Below are 18,370 nucleotides of genomic sequence, written 5' to 3' on the forward strand. Positions count from 1 at the left end.
TTATTGGCTCTTCTGGCTGTGGCTGCTAGAAGATCTGCTTTTTACACTACTCAATCGACTTCTCGTGGATGATGCACTATGCTTTGGTGAAGGTACAGATAGATTTAGATCCAGATTAACTGTTGCTACAGTATTTTGGCTTAGTAAGCTTCGAGAAGAGCCAAGGGTTCTGAAAAACAGAAAAGAATTGCATTTATCCACTGATTATCTCTATGTTCATCTTAATCTAGTGCTGACTATATAATTCACTTCCAATGGTCCAAATGTTTTTCAAAATATAAATACATAGCTATGTCCTTTCAGATCCAAATCTTCTTCTGAATCAGTAAGTGAAATTAAGACTTTGTTATTGCACTTCAATAGAATTTGAATTGTATATGGCATCAATCTTTGTACCGGGCATTCTATTTCAAAATAATGAGCATATGTTACTGCAGAAAGAACATTTTTTTAGGCAGATGTGTTTGTCAGTATTATTGAGACGGTAACAAATGACCCAGGTTCCTTTGCATCAAATTCAGTTCAGACTGGTTTTGCTCATCAATTTGTCTTTACTGTTTCAGAGTCTACACCATCAAGCATTTCCATAAATAGTCTTGCACAAAGCAACCCTTCAAGAGGATGTTTGGTTCAGGAAACGAAACAGGGGAAGTTTTTCTGAGTTTATGTTAATATAAAGGCAGCTTTGTTTGCATTTAACCCGATATATCATTGTGTGATCTGCACAAATTAAGCAAACAGAAAATCCTGGCAACAAATACTGGCACATATTGGAGAAGTACAATTTGGGAAGGGGATCGGATGCTTTTCTTTACAATAACTAATATTTTGGCTACCAAGTCATTTTACTTATTCATGTTACAGTCTGCAATCATGAATTTTTTTTTAAAAAACTGCTTTCTTCCTTGTATATAAAATCATGGAAGTCTAAAGGTATGGCAAGCAATCTTATTGAAATTATATTGTGCATAACTTAAGTTTAGGATTGTTGTGACTTCTGAATCAAAGATTACGGCTTCAAGACTTAAATTCATCATCTGGATGACACAGTATTGGAAGAATGCGGCATTGTTGGAACTGTAGCCTTTTCATAAGATGTTAAATTGAGGTTTCACTTTGGATGGATGCTTCAGTGATTGAGGAACGAGTTGTCCAAGCTGTAATTAACCAAAAGCCTGCTGGAAGGAGAGATTGTGGAGTTCTCTCAATTTTCCCTTTACTTTTTTCACAGACAACATTTTTGCTTTATTCAGCTATGACATATAAATACCAAACTAGTACTAAGTGTTATGTGGAATACTAACCAGTTCAATTCTTCATGCCTGCAATGCAAAGGTCATTTTTCCTGTTGATAACAGTTCAGTACACAGTAGAAAGTATTCCTGCACTTTACAGAAAACTTGAATACTTTTGTAATTTTTAGTGAATTATTTTGATAAAATCTTTAATTTTTTCAGACAAATCTTCTAGAAGTCAGATGATCTCTGGCTTTAAAAATTTGGTTCTGCAGCTGACTACCAAGGTACAGGGAGTGCTCAGAATATTCCAGAGTTCGTCCTTCAGGATGTGGGAGGTGGAATATTTGGCTGATCAGATTTTGGCAACATTCAAGTTCAGACAGAGCCTCTGTTGTATCCTCTGGATTGAATGGGAAGATCAGCATATAAATGCTAGCATTCTTTGGAAGTCAGATCCAGACCGTTCAGAGAAAGTCCTATAATAATGACTGACTGACTGAACATTGCCTAAGACACTGAAAATGGAGGACTGATGTGCTCGAATTCCTAATGGTCAGTGTTCTAGGGGGTGACGAAGAATGCTACTCTGAAGCTCTCCCTGAAATACTGCAATATTGACATTAATGGCTGAGAAACCTGTTATCAGTTGCTGAGGATGGTTACAAGTTGTCCATCAAGCTACATTATGCTTCCAGTCTCAGCAGTGTAACGAGGCAATCTGACACTGGATAAAAGAAAACAAATCTTGCACTCTGGAGCTTGTGACCTAATGGGATGTCCTGTCATGTGTGCCCAAGAATCAGCTTGTTTAATCCCATGAAGACCACTGGAAGAAAATCTCAAACCCGACCAGACGCATCCTCATGTATGTAGAGCATAGAATGTTAAAGCGCAGTACAGGCCCTTCGCCCCTCGATGTTGCGCCGACCTGTGAAATTAATCTGATGCCCATCGAACCTACACCCTTCTATTATTATCCATATGTATGTCCAAAGCCTGTTTAAAGGCTGTTAACATCGGCGAGTCTATTACTATTGCAGGCAGGCCGTTCCACCCCCTACTACTGAGTAAAGAAACTACCCCTAATATCTGTCCTAAATCTATCACCCCTCAATTGAAAGCTATGTCCCTTCATGTCAGCATCACCATCTGAGGAAAAAGGCTCTCACTGTCCACCCTATGTAACCCTCTGATTATCTTATGTCTCAATTAAGTCGCCTCTCAAATCATCTTCTCTCCAATGAAAACAGCCTCAGTTCCCTCAGCCTTTCCTCGTAAGACTTTCCTTCTATACCAGACAACATTCTCGTAAATCTCCTCTGAACCCTTTCCAAAGCTTCCATATCCTTCCTATAATGCGGTGACCAGAACTGCACGCAATACTCCAGGTGTAGCCTTACCAGTGTCTTGTACAGCTGAAACATGACCTCATGGCTCTGAAACTTAATCCCCCTACCAATAAATGCCAACACACCATATATGCCTTATTAACAACCCTATCAACCTGGGTGACAACTTTGCACCTGGGCACAGAGATCTCTCTGATCATCTACCCTACTAAGAATTTTACCATTAGCTCAGTACTCTGCATTGCTGTTACTTCTTCCGAAGTGAACTGCCTCTCACTTTTCCTCATTAAACTCCACTTCTCACCCCAGCTCTGCATCTTATCCATGTCCTCTGTAACCCATAAAATCCTTCAGCACCATCCACAACTCTGCCTACCTTCATGTCATCTGCAAAATTACTAACCTACCCTTCTACGCCCACATCCAGATTATTTATAAAAATGACAAACAGCAGTGACCCCAAAACAGATCCTTGTGTCTCATCACTGCTAACTGAGCTTCATGATGAACATTTCCCATTAACCATCACCTGTCTTCTTTCAGCCAGCCAATTTCTAATCCAAACCGCTAAATCACCTTCAATCCTGAAAATCCTTATTTTGTGGAATAGCCTAGCATGTGGAACCTTACCAAATGCCTTACCAAAGTCCATGTATATCACATCAACCGCCTTATCTTCATCCACCTGTTTTGTCACCTTCTCGAAGAACTCAATAAGGTTAATGAGGCATAATCTACCCTATACATAACCATGTTGACCATCTGTAATCAAATTATTCCTTTCCAGATGATTATAAATCCTATCTTAGCGAATTTTGAGAAGAAGTGTAGCTCAGGTTGCCGTTCTGGATGTGGGTTTGCTCGCTGAGCTAGAAGGTTCTTTTTCAGATGTTTTGTCACCATACTAGGTAACATCTTCCGTGAGCCTCCAGATGAAGCACTGCTCGTGTTTCCTGCTTTCTATTTATGTTTGGGGTTCCTTGGGTTGGTGATGTCATTTCCTATGGTGATGTCATTTCCTGTTCTTTTTCTCAGGGGGTAGTAAATGGGGTCCAAGTCAATGCGTTTGTTGATAGAGTTCCGGTTGGAATGCCATGCTTCTAGAAATTCTCGTACTTGTTTCTGTTTGGCTTATACTAGGACGGATGCGTTGTCCCAGTTGAAGTGGTGTCCTTCCTTATTTGTATGTAAGGATACTAGTGAGAGTGATCATGTCATTTTGTGGCTAGCTGATGTTCATGTATGCTGGTGGCTAGTCTTCTGCCAGTTTGTCCAGTTACAGTTCTTGTACAGTATTTTATAAATGATATTAGTTTTGCATGTTGTATCTTCTCATGTCCCCTCCTGACTCTTCTTAGCACTCTCTTCAGATCTTTTCTGGCTAACTTATAACTCTCAAGACCCTGAATTGAGCCTTCACGACTCATCCTCACATAAGCCTTGCTCTTCCTCTTGACAAGAGCTTCAACCTCTTTAGTAAACTCTCGACAACTACATCCATGCCTGATAAATATGTACTTAACATGGAATCGAAGTAGCTGTTATTTGAATAAAGTCCACATTTCAAAGTGTCCATCACATGCAGTTTTCTTCCCCATCTCATGCATTTTAAATCTTGTCTAATCGCATCATAATTGCCTTTCCCCCAGTTATAACACTTTCCCTGCAGTATATACCTTTCCCTGCCCATTATGGTCACTATCGCCAAAGTGTTCACCTACCTCCGATCTAACACCTGGCCGGGTTCATTCCCCAGTACCAAATCCAATATGGCATTGCCCCTTGTTGGCTGTCTACATAATGCCAGAAACCCTCCTGCACACATTAAACAAAAACTGACCCTTCTAAACTACTTGAACTATAGTATTCCCAGTCAATACTGAGGAAGTTCCCCATAACAACAACCCTGTTATTCTCATTCCTATCGAGAATCATCTTTGCTATCCTTTCCTCTACATCTCTGGAACAATTCGGAGGACGAGAAAAAACTCCCAACAGGGTGACCTCCCCTTTCCTGTTTCTAACCTCAACCCAAAATACCTCAGTGGATGAGTCCTCAAACGTTATGTCAGCTGCTGTAATACTACCCTTGATTAACCATGCCACATACCTGCCTCTTTTACCATCTTCTCTGTTCCTGCTGAAACATCTAAATCCTGGAATCTGCAAGAACCATTCCTGTCCCTCCTCTAGCCATGCCTCTGAAATGGCCAAAACATTGAAATCTCAGGTACCAACCCATGCTGCAAGTTCACCTACCTTATTCCGAATGCTCCTGGCATTGAAGTACACACATTTCAAACCAACATACTGATTGCTGGTGTCCTCTCGTGACCTTGTAAACATATCCCTGATCAAACTATCCTCAACGTGAGCGGCACGGTGGCACAGTGGCTAGCACTGTTGTCTCACAGCGCCAGAGACCTGGGTTCAATTCCCGCCTCAGGCGACTCTCTGTGTGGAGTTTGCACATTCTCCCCGTGTCTGCGTGGGTTTCCTCCGGCTGCTCCGGTTTCCTCCCACAGTCCAAAGATGTGCAGGTTAGGTGAATTGCCCGTAGTGCTAGGTGTCGGAGAATAGGTCTGGGTGGGTTGCGCTTTGGCTGGTCGGTGTGGACCTGTTGGGCTGAAGGGCCTGTTTCCACACTATAAGTAATCTAAAAAACCTACTCTACACTATAATTCAGGTTTCCATTCCCCGAAAAGCATTAGAAGACCATCCTATTTGTAGAGGTCCCACCTTCCCCAGAAAGAGCTCCAATTATCCACGAATCCAAAACACTCCCTGCAGCCACTTGTTCAGTTCCGCTCTGTCCCTGTTCCTCATTTCACTAGCACGTGGCACGGGCAACAAACCAGAGATAAAAACTCTCTTCGTTCTAGCTCTAACCTTCCACCTAGCTCCCTGAATTTCGGCCTTAGATCACCACCTTTCTTCCTACCTATGTCGTTGGTGACTTTATGGACCACAACTTGGGGCTGCTGCCCCTCCCCCTCAAGGATCCCAAAAACACGATCAGTGATATCACTAACCATGGCACCTGGGAGGCACCACACCAATCATGAATCTTGTTCCTACAAAACCTCCTAGCTGTCCCCCTAACTATGGAATCCCCAAGACTGAAGCTCTGCTCCTCTTCCCCCTTCCCCTCTGAACAACAGAGACAGACTCTGCACCAGAGACCTGTGCCACATGGCTTATCCCTGGTAAGTTCCCCATCCCCTAAACAGTATCCAGACGGTACATCTGTTGTTGAGGGGAGCCATCACAGGAGATCCCTGTACTGCCTGTTGGTTCCCTTTTCTACCCCTGACGGTAACCCATCAACCTCCTTCACAGGGCTGTGGAGTAACTACCTCCCTGTAACTCCTTTCAATAACCCCCTCCACCTCCTGAATGATCTGAACTTCATCCAGCTCCAGCTCCAATTCCAATATCCTAACACTGTTCTCAAGGAGCTGGAGTTGGGTGCACTTACCACAAATGAAGTCAACAGGGACACCATACTGCAGGGGGAACATTCACCAACCCTAACCTCCATTCGCGCTATTCTATATTCCCAAATAGACTGCTGGAAGAAAAACAAACTGAAACAAGAAAGAAAACACGTCACCTTACCAACCGACGCATAGAACTTTTGATTAGAGGAGGAGGAGGAGGATGGGTGGGAGACCCTACTGAGTAGTGTTTCAGATAAAGCAACCGCCCAAATATGTGACCTCGTGACCTCTACGACTGCATCCAGGAACTGAAGAAAAACTGACTAAAATTTAAACCGTATACTCGCGAATCCCGACAGGCTCCACTGCTCCTGGAGACCTCGTGATTTAAGTGGTCTTGTGATAGTATCAACACTATCCCAAGAAGTTAAGGGAGTAATTGGTGGTGCTGGCTTCACTAAGTTAAGAAAGTGGTTTGTTTATTTTTCTCTAGTTGGGGTTGTTGATGTCTTGACTCTTATAACTTGAAAATTACCTGAAAATTCAGCCCATGTCTAGGTGATGTCTGTAGCTGCTATTTGCAACATTGTGCTGCAGCTTTATTGGTAAGTTTTTGAATAGAATGAAACACTGAGCACTCCAACTGATTATTGAAGTAGCTGCACATGGTTGGGTTGAGAGAGTTTTGTCAAGAATGCATGCAGCCATATCCTAGCCTGCACAAACAGTTTAATTTTCCTTCAATAGCAACTCAATAGTCTGTTTTGACTGCCAATTAATATCTATATTGCTTGGCCTCTTGTTGCCATATTCAATTGAATGCCATTTTGATGATGAGGGTGACAATTCGCACCTCTCCTCGGTTGTTTTGGACTTATTTTTCACATTTAAATCAAGACTTCAAGTCCAATCAAATGAATTGATGAATAGGTGTTGCTTGATATCAACATGTGTTATAATTCTTGTTAATATTTCTTTATTTTTATTCTATTCTTTCATCAGCTTTGTTTTGGAGCTGAGAACTGAGATAAAGGTGAACTTCGGACTGTAGGAGGTAGCAGCTTGTGTTGAAAGGAAAATAGACCAAATAAACTTATGTTTATTTGTGAGGCTAGACCTGGACGTTAATTGCAGATTAGTTCCTGATCAAAAGTTTCTACTGATGTTTCATCACCAAGGAAGAGCATGGTGTTTAAACAGATAGCAGAAGTTGACTACAGAGGAACTTCGATTATCTGAATTTTTGAAAGTTCCGTGATTACCCTCCCTATCAGTATTCCTACTCTTATCTGTGAGGTGGAGCTACCAGTGTTGAATTGGGGTGTACAAAGTCAGAAGTCATGTGACACCAGGTTATAGTCCAACTGGTTTATTTGAAGTCACAAGCTTTCAGAGTGCTGCTCCTTCATTAAGTGAAGTCACTTCTCCTGATGAAGGAACAGTGCTCCGAAAGTTTGTGATTTCAGATGAACCTGTTGGACTATAACCTTTAATTGCAGATTAGTTCCTGATCAAAAGTTTCTACTGATGTTTCATCACCAAGGAAGAGCATGGTGTTTAAACAGATAGCAGAAGTTGACTACAGAGGAACTTCGATTATCTGAATTTTGGATAATCTGGCAAGTTCACAAGCTCCAGATGCTTGGCTAAACTGTGTTATCCGGCATTCAATTATCTGAAAAAGATACTCGCCACCTGTGTCATTTGGATAATCGAAGCACCTCTGTCTTATCAAGATGGGTACTTGGGAGTTGGTTGCAGTAAATCTGGAAAGAAATGGTAACTCGGACCTCTAGAAGAGACAGTCAGTCGGTCAGGATAGGGTCAGAGTTTGTTTTGGACTTTGTCATTTGTGAGACAGAATGTGTCTATTGATGCTACAGCATGAGTATTTGAAAGTTCCGTGATTAACCTCCCTATCAGTATTCCTACTCTCATCTGTGAGGTGGAGCTACCAGTGTTGAATTGGGGTGTACAAAGTCAGAAGTCATGTGACACCAGGTTATAGTCCAACTGGTTTATTTGAAGTCACAAGCTTTCAGAGTGCTGCTCCTTCATTAAGTGAAGTCACTTCTCCTGATGAAGGAACAGTGCTCCGAAAGTTTGTGATTTCAGATGAACCTGTTGGACTATAACCTGGCGTTGTGTGATTTCTGACTTTGCAATTGAGTGAACTGGAAAGGTGACCCTGATTGACATCTTCATGAAAAAGTCAACCAAGAAGCTATCATCTGTCCCTGTGGAACAATGCATTGTGAAAGCCACTTAAGTACTGGCTGGGCATTCTATGCCAGTTTCATTATTTTCTTTTATTCCTTAACTGTTTTTTTTTTTGTCTGCCTTTTATATGAAAGGGGCTAAACATAAAGATGTTTGGGCGTATAACATAGACCAGTTAGATTGCCTTGTTTAATTTTGTTTGGCTGAAGTTACAATATTGCTAAGAAATTGCCAAGTTTTTTTTCTTTAAAATACAAACCACTGTGTGCCTCCATGTTGTAACACTTAGCAAAGTTTTAAAGATTGTACAGGCACAGAGGAACATGGGAGTGTATGAGCATCTACCTTTGAAGGTGGCAGGCAGGAAGGTTGAGAGTGGTCAGCAAAGCTTAGGCTTCGTCAATAGAAATATTGAATATAAAAGGAAATGAGATATGCTGAGTCTTGGTTGGTGCCTAATCGACAGCTTTATTGAACATTATGTTCCGTTTTGATTAAAGCATCTTTGGAAAGACCTCAAGGTCCTTGAGAGGGTATTGAGGAGATTTTACCAGAATGATTCCAGGGACAAAGGGAGTTTTTAGTTACAAAGTTAGGCTGGATAGACTTGATTCTTTTGGAACAAAGCATAATAAGGGAGATTCGATAAAAATGTACAAGATTATAGCAGGGTTAGATATGATCCCAATAGTTTGGTCCAAAGGTAAACTGACTTAAGATTTTGGACAAGATGTGCAGGAGGACATTCGGAGGAACCTTTTTTAGCAAGTGGCAACAACCTGGAAGTTGCTGTCCCTAATGTGTTGGATGCAAAAACAATGATTTGAAGATTGTTGGATGAGCAACTGGTGACACAAAGTTGCAGAGCTTTGGGGATTCCCTGGGGGAGTTGGACTGCATTGCGCTGTGGTGAGCTGTATGGACTGGATAGATCTCCTGTGCCATAAATGGCTCTCTTTAAATCACTGCCAAAGTAGATTCCTTGTTCCATTGGTATTGATTATTAAGAGAAAGCTGTTAGGTTGTATTGCTTTCCTGTTCTTCATGTGTCTCGGCAGCTTTAACTTCTGCAACAATAAATAGGATTTGATGGGAAGTTGGGGGATTTCCTCAAAGATGTCCTCATTGACAACTGGTTTAGGAGTTCTTTGAAGTTTTCTTTAGTGGAGGCTCATGTTTTCTTTCTCTCCAAAGGGTTCCATCTTTATTGTGCACTAGTTTGAAGCCAAGGATGTTGGGTTAAGTTTATATTGCCTTGGTGGCAGTGAGACCAAGGGTGTCATGCAGTTCTTTGGCTTTTTCAGTTCTCCACTGGTTCTCTATTTCCCTTGTTCTTGTTTCTAACTCGGCTATTGATGAGTTCTTCGATAATTGGTCAGTCTCGATTAGCCATTCTTGTGTTTCCTGGTCTTGTAGCCAATGGCTTATTCACAGAGTGAGACGATGGCTCTCTTCAGCTTTCTTGAAGTCAATCATCATTGAGCTTTTTTCTGAAGTATTTGTGCATCTTCAGCTGCTTCTCATGGCATTTGACGGACATTGAGGAGTGAATGAACCAGTAGTTTGTACAGCAGTGGGCTGCATTGTTCATTGGTTTGATAAAGAAGATATCCCTTTGGTCTCGGGATTGAACAATGACTGAGCTGATCATGTGCTTTGATTGTGGATGCCTCAAGGAAGCCTTCAACTTATCTTTTTGAGAGAACAGTGTGTTGAACACCATGTGGTGTTCTGCACATTTGGTGAGCAGGAGAATCTATGGGAGTTGTGTTCTTGATTCTTCATTTTCTGCTGGTTCCTTTCTAGGGTTGGACATCTTTGTCAACCCTAGCATTGAAGTCCCAAAGGAGGGTGATTTTATCATCATGATGTTGGTGAGTATGGTATCCAAAGTGGAGTAGAAGCCTTCCTCAGACTAATCCAAGGCGTGAAAGGTTGGAGCATAGATTCTCACGATTGTTGCCTGCTAGTTTTTGGCAAATTATAGATGTTGTGAGGTATTATGAGGCAATTGCTGATGTCAACAGGGAGCTCCAAACATTAGTTGACAAGTTTGTTCTTGATAGTGAATCCAATTCCATGGGCCCTGGGGTTAATGTTAGAGTTTTTGTCTGCAGAAGGTATAACTACCACCTTCATCCCTCAGCTACCCTTTGCCAGCTCCGAATTTCCTGCAGGGCAGCAATAAGGGCTACGGGGAGAATGCGGGTAAGTGGATTTGAAATGCCCATCAGCCATGATTGAATGGCGGACTGGACTCGATGGGCCGAATGGCCTTACTTCCACTCCTATGTCTTATGGTCTTAATATCAATGCTGAAATGTCTGGGTTCATAGGCAACAGGGTGGTTCTTCATTTTGGATGAATGTTTTTCTCATTATCCACTCCAGGTTTTGAAATTGAGTTTGATTTTCTCCATATAGAAACCCAGTGTGGAATATCTTTTCATGTGGAAATGCTATTGCATATCTGCAGATGCACAGTTCTTGTCAAAAGAAAGATTGACTTCCAGTGGCAAGGAAACCTTGACAACGAGGGATCTCCCTACAGCTGCAGACTTCAACTGCCGTTGCAGCTGTTGATTTCACACAAATACCTTTTGCTTGGAGCACCTTTGAGGACTAATTTTTGCTTTGCATTTTGTCTGATTCCTCCCCTCCGACCTTATTGTCATGGAGTTGAAAACTCCTGATTGATCCTGAGAGCAATACAATGAAACACTTGAGCCTCTCTATCACATTAATGTGGCAATCCTCAGAATGGAGCTACACTTATGTAGACAAGTAGAGAGTATTCCATAATTTTGCTGACTTGGAACTTTTAGATGGTGGACAGGCATAATGAGACAGGAGGTGAGACATATTGAACATAGAACAATACAGCGCAGAACAGGCCCAGGAACCCTAGATGTTGTGCTGATCTGTGAATTAATCTAAGCCCATCCCCCGACACTATCACATCATCACCCATCCAAGGTCTATGTAAATGCCCCTAATGTGGCAGAGCTAATTACATTGGCAGGCAGGGCATAGTATGCCCCTACCACTCTGAGTAAAGAACCTGCATCTGACACCTGTCTTATATCTATCACCCTTCACTTTGCAGCTATGCCCCCTTGTACAAGTTGATGTCATCATCCTCGGAAAAAGACTCTCACTGTCAACCCTATCTAATCCTCTGATCACCTTGTTCATCTCTATTAAATCCCCTCTTAGCTGCGTTCTCTCCAATGAGAACAGACCCAGGCCCCTCAGCCTTTGCTCATAAGACCTTCGCTCCAGACCAGGCAACATCCTGGTAAATCTTCTCTGCACCTTTTCCATTGCTTCCACATCCGTCCCATAATGAGCAACCAGAACTGTACACAGTATTCCAAGTGAGGCCACACAACTGTTTTGTACAGTTGCAGCATGACATCACTGCTCCGGAACTCAATTCCTCTACCGATAAAACCTAACACACCTTATGTGGTCTTAACAGCACTATCAACCTGGGTGGCAACTTTCAGGGATCTTTGTACGTGGACACCAAGATCCCTCTGCACATCCACACACCCAAGAATCTTTCCCATTGACTCAGTATTCTGCGTTCCTGTTATTCTTCCCAAAGTGAATCACCTCACATTTATCTGCACTGAACTCCATTTGCCACCTCTCAGCCCAATCCTGCAGTTTATCCAAGTCCCCCTGTAACATTCTTCCATATTGTCCCTACTCCACCGACTTTAGTGTAATCTGCAAACTTACTAACCCATCCACCCATGCCTGTGTCTAAGTCATTTATATAAAGGACAAACAGCATTTGGTCCCAAAACAGATCCTTGTGGCACACCGCTATCACACCGTAATTGACTCCAGGTTGAATATTTTCCATCAACCATCGCTTGCTGCCTTCTTACAGAAAGCCAGTTTCTAACCCAAACTGTTAAATCAGCCTCAATCTCATGCCTCCGCATTTTCTCCAAAAGCTTACCATGTGGAACCTTATCAAAGGCTTTACTAAAGTCCATGTACACCACATCAACTGCCGTTCCCTCACCCACATGCTTGGTCACCTTCTCAAAAAATTCAATGAGGTTTATGAGACACGAACTGCCCTTGACGAAATCATGTTGACTATCTCCAATCAAATTGCTGCTTGCTCGATGATTATAAATCCGATCATAATCCTTTCCAAAACTTTTCTTACAACAGACGTAAGGCTCACTGATCTATAATTACCTGGGTCATCTCTACTGCCCACCTTGAACAAGGGCACAACATTTGCAATCCTCCAGTCCTCTAGTACTAAACCTGTAGACAATCATGACTCAAAGATCAAGGCCAAAGGCTCCACCATCTCCTCCCTAGCTTACCAGCGAATCCTCAGAAAAATCCCATCCGGCCCAGGGGACTTATCAATTCTAGGTGTGAAAGTAGACACCTCCTCCTTACTAACCTCAATCCTTTCAAGTCTAATAGCCCATATTGCAGTCTTTTCTACAATATTCTCCTTTTCCCTGAGTGAAAACAGATGAGAAATATTCATTTAGCACCTTTCTGATCTCCACAGGGTCTATACATAACTTCCCATGTCTGTCTTTGACTGGCCCTATTCCTACCTTAGTCATCAAATATTCCTCACATACCTATAGAAAGTTTTAGGGTTCTCCTTTATTCTACCTGCTAAAGGCTGCTCACGAACCTTCCTTGCTCTTCTTAACTGTCTCTTTAAATCCTTCCAAGCTAATCTGTAACTGTCTATCGCCACATCTGAACCATCTCGTCTCAACATCACATAAGACTCCCTCTTCTGTTGAACAAGAGATGCAATTTCTTTAGTAAACCACGGTTCCCTTACCTTATCATTTCCTCCCTGCCTGACAGGGACATACCTATCAAGAACACGCAATATCTGTTCCTTAAATCAGCACCATGTTTCGATTGTCCCCATCCCCTACATTTTGCTTCCAAATCCTATGCCTCCTAAGTCTTGCCTAATCGCATAATAATGCCCCATTTATACCTCTTGCCCTGTGACATGCACCTTTCCATTTACATCGCTAAACACAACTGAATTATGGTCACTCTCTCCAAAGTGCTCAACTACCACTAAATCAAACACCTGGCCAAGTTCATTACCAAGTACCAGATGCAGTATGGCCTCCCCTCTTGTTAGCCCTTTGACATACTGTGTCAGGAAACCCTCCTGCACACGTTGGACAAATATTGATCCAGAGTTATAGCCTGAAGGGCTTTTGCCCGAAACGTCGATCTTCCTGCTCCTCAGATGCTGCCTGACCTGTCCTTTTCCAGCAACACTCTAATCTAAACTCTGGTTTCCAGCATCTGCAGTCCTCACTTTTGCCTTATAGCATTTCCAGTCAATGTTGGGAAAGTTAAAGTCACCCATAATGACCACCCTGTTCCTTTCACTGTAATATGTAAAAGGCTGTGATCGACAGATTTTTAAGCAGTAAGAGCTTCCAGAGTTATAGGGAAAAGGCAGGAAAGTGGAGTCGATTATCAGATCACATTGAGTGGTGGAGCAGACTTAGGCTGAATAACCTATATCTCCTCCTATATTCCATGGTTTCACTATAATCTTTGGCTTGCTGTTGTAATCAGAGTATTTATATTTCAATTTTTGGTCATGATGATACCAATAATACAGACAGGATAATAAAAAGTTCTGCAAATCAGTATGTGGAACTTGAAACCAAATTAAATAGTAGTACCATCAATGTAATTATATCTGTATTGTTACCTTTGCTATGTGCACAATGGCATGGAAAAATAAGGTTAAATAAATTATAGTGTATCTCAAAGACTAGTGTGGGAGAAGTGGCACCAGTGTTGGAGAAATGAGAGGATGGGGCTATACAGAGGGGACTATCTACACCTGATCAGCATTCCAGCAAATGGCATAACTAGGAAAGTATAGAGGGTTTAAAATAAATACTGAGGGCAAGTGATCAAATTTGGAAAGATATGAGAAACCAAAGAGTAGAGTCAAGAAAAAAAGAAACGAAAATGATAAACAAACTGTGACAGGCGTAAAGACCATTTAAAAAAATTTTTCTTCTTTTTGGATTGTGGACTAAAATGAAAAAAAAGAGTACTGCTTTAAACCAAGGACTGTGGAAAGAGTTGTTGCATCTGTAAAAAGTCAACTGGTCCTACAGTTATCTTGACTAGACATCCTCACACTGTTTTGGTTTCCATATTTAAGAAAGTGTATAAAGTCACCATAGTCCCAGAGGACATAGGCCTGCTGTCTCATGAGAGAGAGGTGACTGGTGGTTTAACTCAAGGGTTGACATGCCTTGTGCAAGGTTAAGAAGATGGAACCTTTATGGCAATATCAATTGGTATGGAATTGAACACATGCTGTTGTTGAATCAGCTGCCCAGCCAACTGAATTAACTGACTCCCATGCACTTAATGTATATGCCAGCATTGAAGACAGTCCAAAAATGGTTTACTTGGATGAATGGGTGACATTCAAGAATTGTTAAACAGGTTTGGACTTCATTCATTAGAGTTTATAAGAATAAGGAGGTTTATTGTAGCATAAATGATTGAGATCTTTTTATTCGTTCATGGGATGACAGTATCACTGGCTAGGCCAGCCTTTATTGTCCATCCCTAATTGCCCTAGGGCAGTTGGGAAGCAGGCACATTATCCTTCATTGCTAGAAGGATGGAGTTTAAAAATAGGGAGGTTATGTTGCAGCTCTATAGGGTGCTGGTAAGGCCACACCTGGAGTACTGTCTACAATTTTGGTCTCCTGACTTGAGAACTGATGTACTGGCACTGGAGGGGCTGCAGAGGAGGTTCAGTAGGTTGATTCTGGAGTTGAGAAAGTTGGCAGTTGAGTAGACTGGGATTATACTTAGTGGAATTTCAAAGAACATAGGGGGATCTTAAAGAAACCTATCAATTCCCTTCATAATTTGATAAGACAGAAGTTGGAAGGCTGTTTCCACTGAAAATGTGTTGCTGGAAAAGCGCAGCAGGTCAGGTAGCATCCAAGGAACAGGAGATTCGACGTTTCGGGCATAAGCCCTTCTTCAGGCTGTTTCCACTGAGAGGAAACTAGAACTGGAGGGGAGAGTCTCAAAATAAGGGGGAGCAGATTTAGGACTGAGTTGAAGAACAACTTCTTTACCTGGGTGTGAATCTGTGGAATTCCCTGCCCAATGAAGTAGTCGAACATTCCTCATTGAATGTTTTAAAGGCAGGGATTGTAGATTTTTGAACAATAAATGAGTTAAGGGTGAGTGGGTGGACAAGTGGAGCTGAGTCCACGGAAGGATCAGCCCTGATCTTATTGAATTAATGGTTACTGGGAGAATGGGATTGAGAAACTTATCAGCTTTGATTGAATGGCATAGCCAATGCGATGGGCTGAATGGCCTAATTTCTCCTATGTTTTATGGTCTTATGAATGGCTGAACAGGCTAGATGGCTTACTCCTGCTCCTATTTCTTATGTTCTTAGGTTACATTGCTATTTGTGTGGAGTCGCATGTACCTCAAACCAGGTAAGGACAGCAGAATCCCTTTTTTAAAGGACGTTAGTGAACCAGATGGTTTTATTGTCATCATTAGGTTATTATTGAATTCAAATTCCACAATCTGCCATGGAGCGATTTGAGCCTGTGTTCCCAGATTCATAGTCTAGGCCATTGCCTACCATACCCTGAACTCTCTTTGGGGTTAATATTGAGAAGCTTTTTCCCCTAAAAGGGAATTGCAATTTTTGGGACATAAATACATAACACGGGTACGCTATTGATGGAAAGGAATTTCTTCTTCCAGAGGATAGAGCATATCTGGAATTCTGTTCCCCAGAGAGTTGTACAGACTAAATTGAGAGTTCGTCAATATTTCTTGCGTTTGTCTGAATTTATTTTGGCGGATCTAAGAATTGACCTTTACGACAGCTGCACGTTTTTAAAAATGAGAAGAAAACAAAAGCAGTTGTTCACTGTTGGTGATTGGTGATTGGCTGGGAAAATAGTCTAATTTAGTTACTAATCTAAGGAACACTGTGGATGATTTAGTACTGCATGTGTTGCAGCTGGTTGGATGTTGGATTGCTCAATCAAGTGAGGGCCAGTGTTATCCAGCCAAACTCTGAGATTGTTAATTAAAAAAGGAAACGGAGGGAGAAAGTGGATTCTGATTGGTGCTGGATTGGTGCAGAGTGATTTTGGATCTGGCTTTCTATTCAGTTTTAAAAAAAAACAATTTTGAATGTCCTGAAAAAAAATCCCAGTCTTCAAAAAATAGTTAAATAATTCTACAAGTCTATTGAATCTATTCATATTCACTGGTGACTCTCTTACTGGAGGGATTGGCATGAATCGTTTGAAACTGTAAGTTGAATCGGCAAATAATTCCTTTTAATTCCCTTTATAATTTATCCCTTAACTACGTCTGCCTGTCTGTCAATTGGGTTGAAATTATAGATATTAATTAGTGCCTTATTTTTTGTTCAGCTTTGCCCTGCTAAAGTTATAATATTAATAATAAATTTTTTGGTTTGTTATAAACTTGGTATCCAAGTTCTGTTTTTGTAAAATTTAGTTAAGAGCAATTGGACAAACTTAGAAAGTATTGTGAATCCAGTGTTGGCAAAAGTGAGGACTGCAGATGCTGGAAATCAGTCTAGATTAGAGTGGTGCTGGAAAAGCACAGTAGGTCACGCAGCATCCAAGGAGCAGGAAAATCGACGTTTCCTGAAACGTCGATTGTCTTGCTGTGCTTTGCCCTGATACTAGATCATTGAAAATATTTCAAGAGGTGGTAGATGACCCTCAACTTCTCATAGGATTTTGAAATATCAGGGTAGCAGTACAAAAGAGGAGTTGAGGCATGGTAAAGATCAGTTGTGACCTAATAAATGACGCAGCAGGCTCAAGTGGCTGAATAACCTAATCCTGATCCTATTTCTTGCATTCTAAAACTTGAAGGCTCTGTGTCTGAATGCACATAACTTTCAAAACAAAATGGATGAACTGATAGCACAAACAAAACAATCAGATGGCTATTACAGGGACATTGATATGGTTTGGAACTTGAATGTTAAAGGGTGCAGAATATTTAGGAAGGACCGGATTCAAGGAATAAGTGGGTGACTTTATTAGCTCATGATGCTATTATAAATCCACTATAAATGCCGGAGGAAACATCACAGAAGAGCTTCACAGGAGGCTCCTAAGCACTGAGGATGTCACCTAGAAAGGGGACGAAACGTTTGCAACAAAAACTCCCAGCTCAGCGAACAGAACCACAACAATGAGCACCCGAGCTATAAATCTTCTCCCAAACTTTGAACTAGTGAGGAATAACCTATGTTCAGGAAACCAGGAGGTAGAAGTAGCTTGGATAATAATGAGAATTGAGAAAGGTAAGAAGTCATTTGTGCAAGTGGTGTCCAGGCTCCCTGACAGCCCACAGTAGGCTAAGAATTGAATGATAGAAGTAATAGGAGCTTGTCAGCAATGGCAGTGATAATTATGAGAGAACTTAAATCTGTGTACAGACTTGAACAATCGGCCTAGATAAGGCATTCATTGAATTATTTGTGGTGAGCTTGTTAGCATATTTTTGGATCAAAACCGTGTAGTCTTTCCTATACTTGAGGTTTTGGAACAAGCCAGGGTTCATTAATCATTCCCCTTCCTCCGAAACAGCGAACCTCACTTCTCTTGAGTGGACAATACAACCAAGACAAACTGAATATGGAAGGTGAGGGAGGGGGAGTAAAAACACAAATGCGCGAAGAAAAGGTTGTGATCTTCCTCCGAAGGAAAGAGAATGCAGAATTAATAGTAGGTGTGATGACTTGATCGAGTGAAACTCCACCAATTAGATCTTCATTGTCAAGTTAAATTTGAGAATTTAATCCTTCCTCAGTTGATGGGATGGGGTTTTCCCTGTCGCCTTACGCAGCACTTTGAGGGCGGCACGGTGGCACAGTGGTTGAGGGTGGCACGGTGGCACAGTGGTTAGCACTGCTGCCTCACAGCGCCTGAGACCCGGGTTCAATTCCCGACTCAGGCGACTGACTGTGTGGAGTTTGCACGTTCTCCCCGTGTCTGCGTGGGTTTCCTCCGGGTGCTCCGGTTTCCTCC

General features: G+C 41.7%; 1 protein-coding gene across 1 annotated transcript in view; it reads right to left on the reverse strand.

Annotated features, from left to right (window-relative positions):
* ccdc39 (coiled-coil domain containing 39) overlaps positions 1–18,370 on the reverse strand; it is a 138,090-nt gene continuing 119,720 nt past the window's right edge. Inside the window, exon 20 of the mRNA XM_060834446.1 lies at positions 1–169. Coding sequence (XP_060690429.1) covers positions 1–169 — 169 coding nt within the window. The remainder of the gene's footprint in view (positions 170–18,370) is intronic.

This window comes from Hemiscyllium ocellatum, chromosome 13 (genome assembly GCF_020745735.1).
Source record: "Hemiscyllium ocellatum isolate sHemOce1 chromosome 13, sHemOce1.pat.X.cur, whole genome shotgun sequence".
Classification (NCBI taxonomy): Eukaryota; Metazoa; Chordata; class Chondrichthyes; order Orectolobiformes; family Hemiscylliidae; genus Hemiscyllium; species Hemiscyllium ocellatum.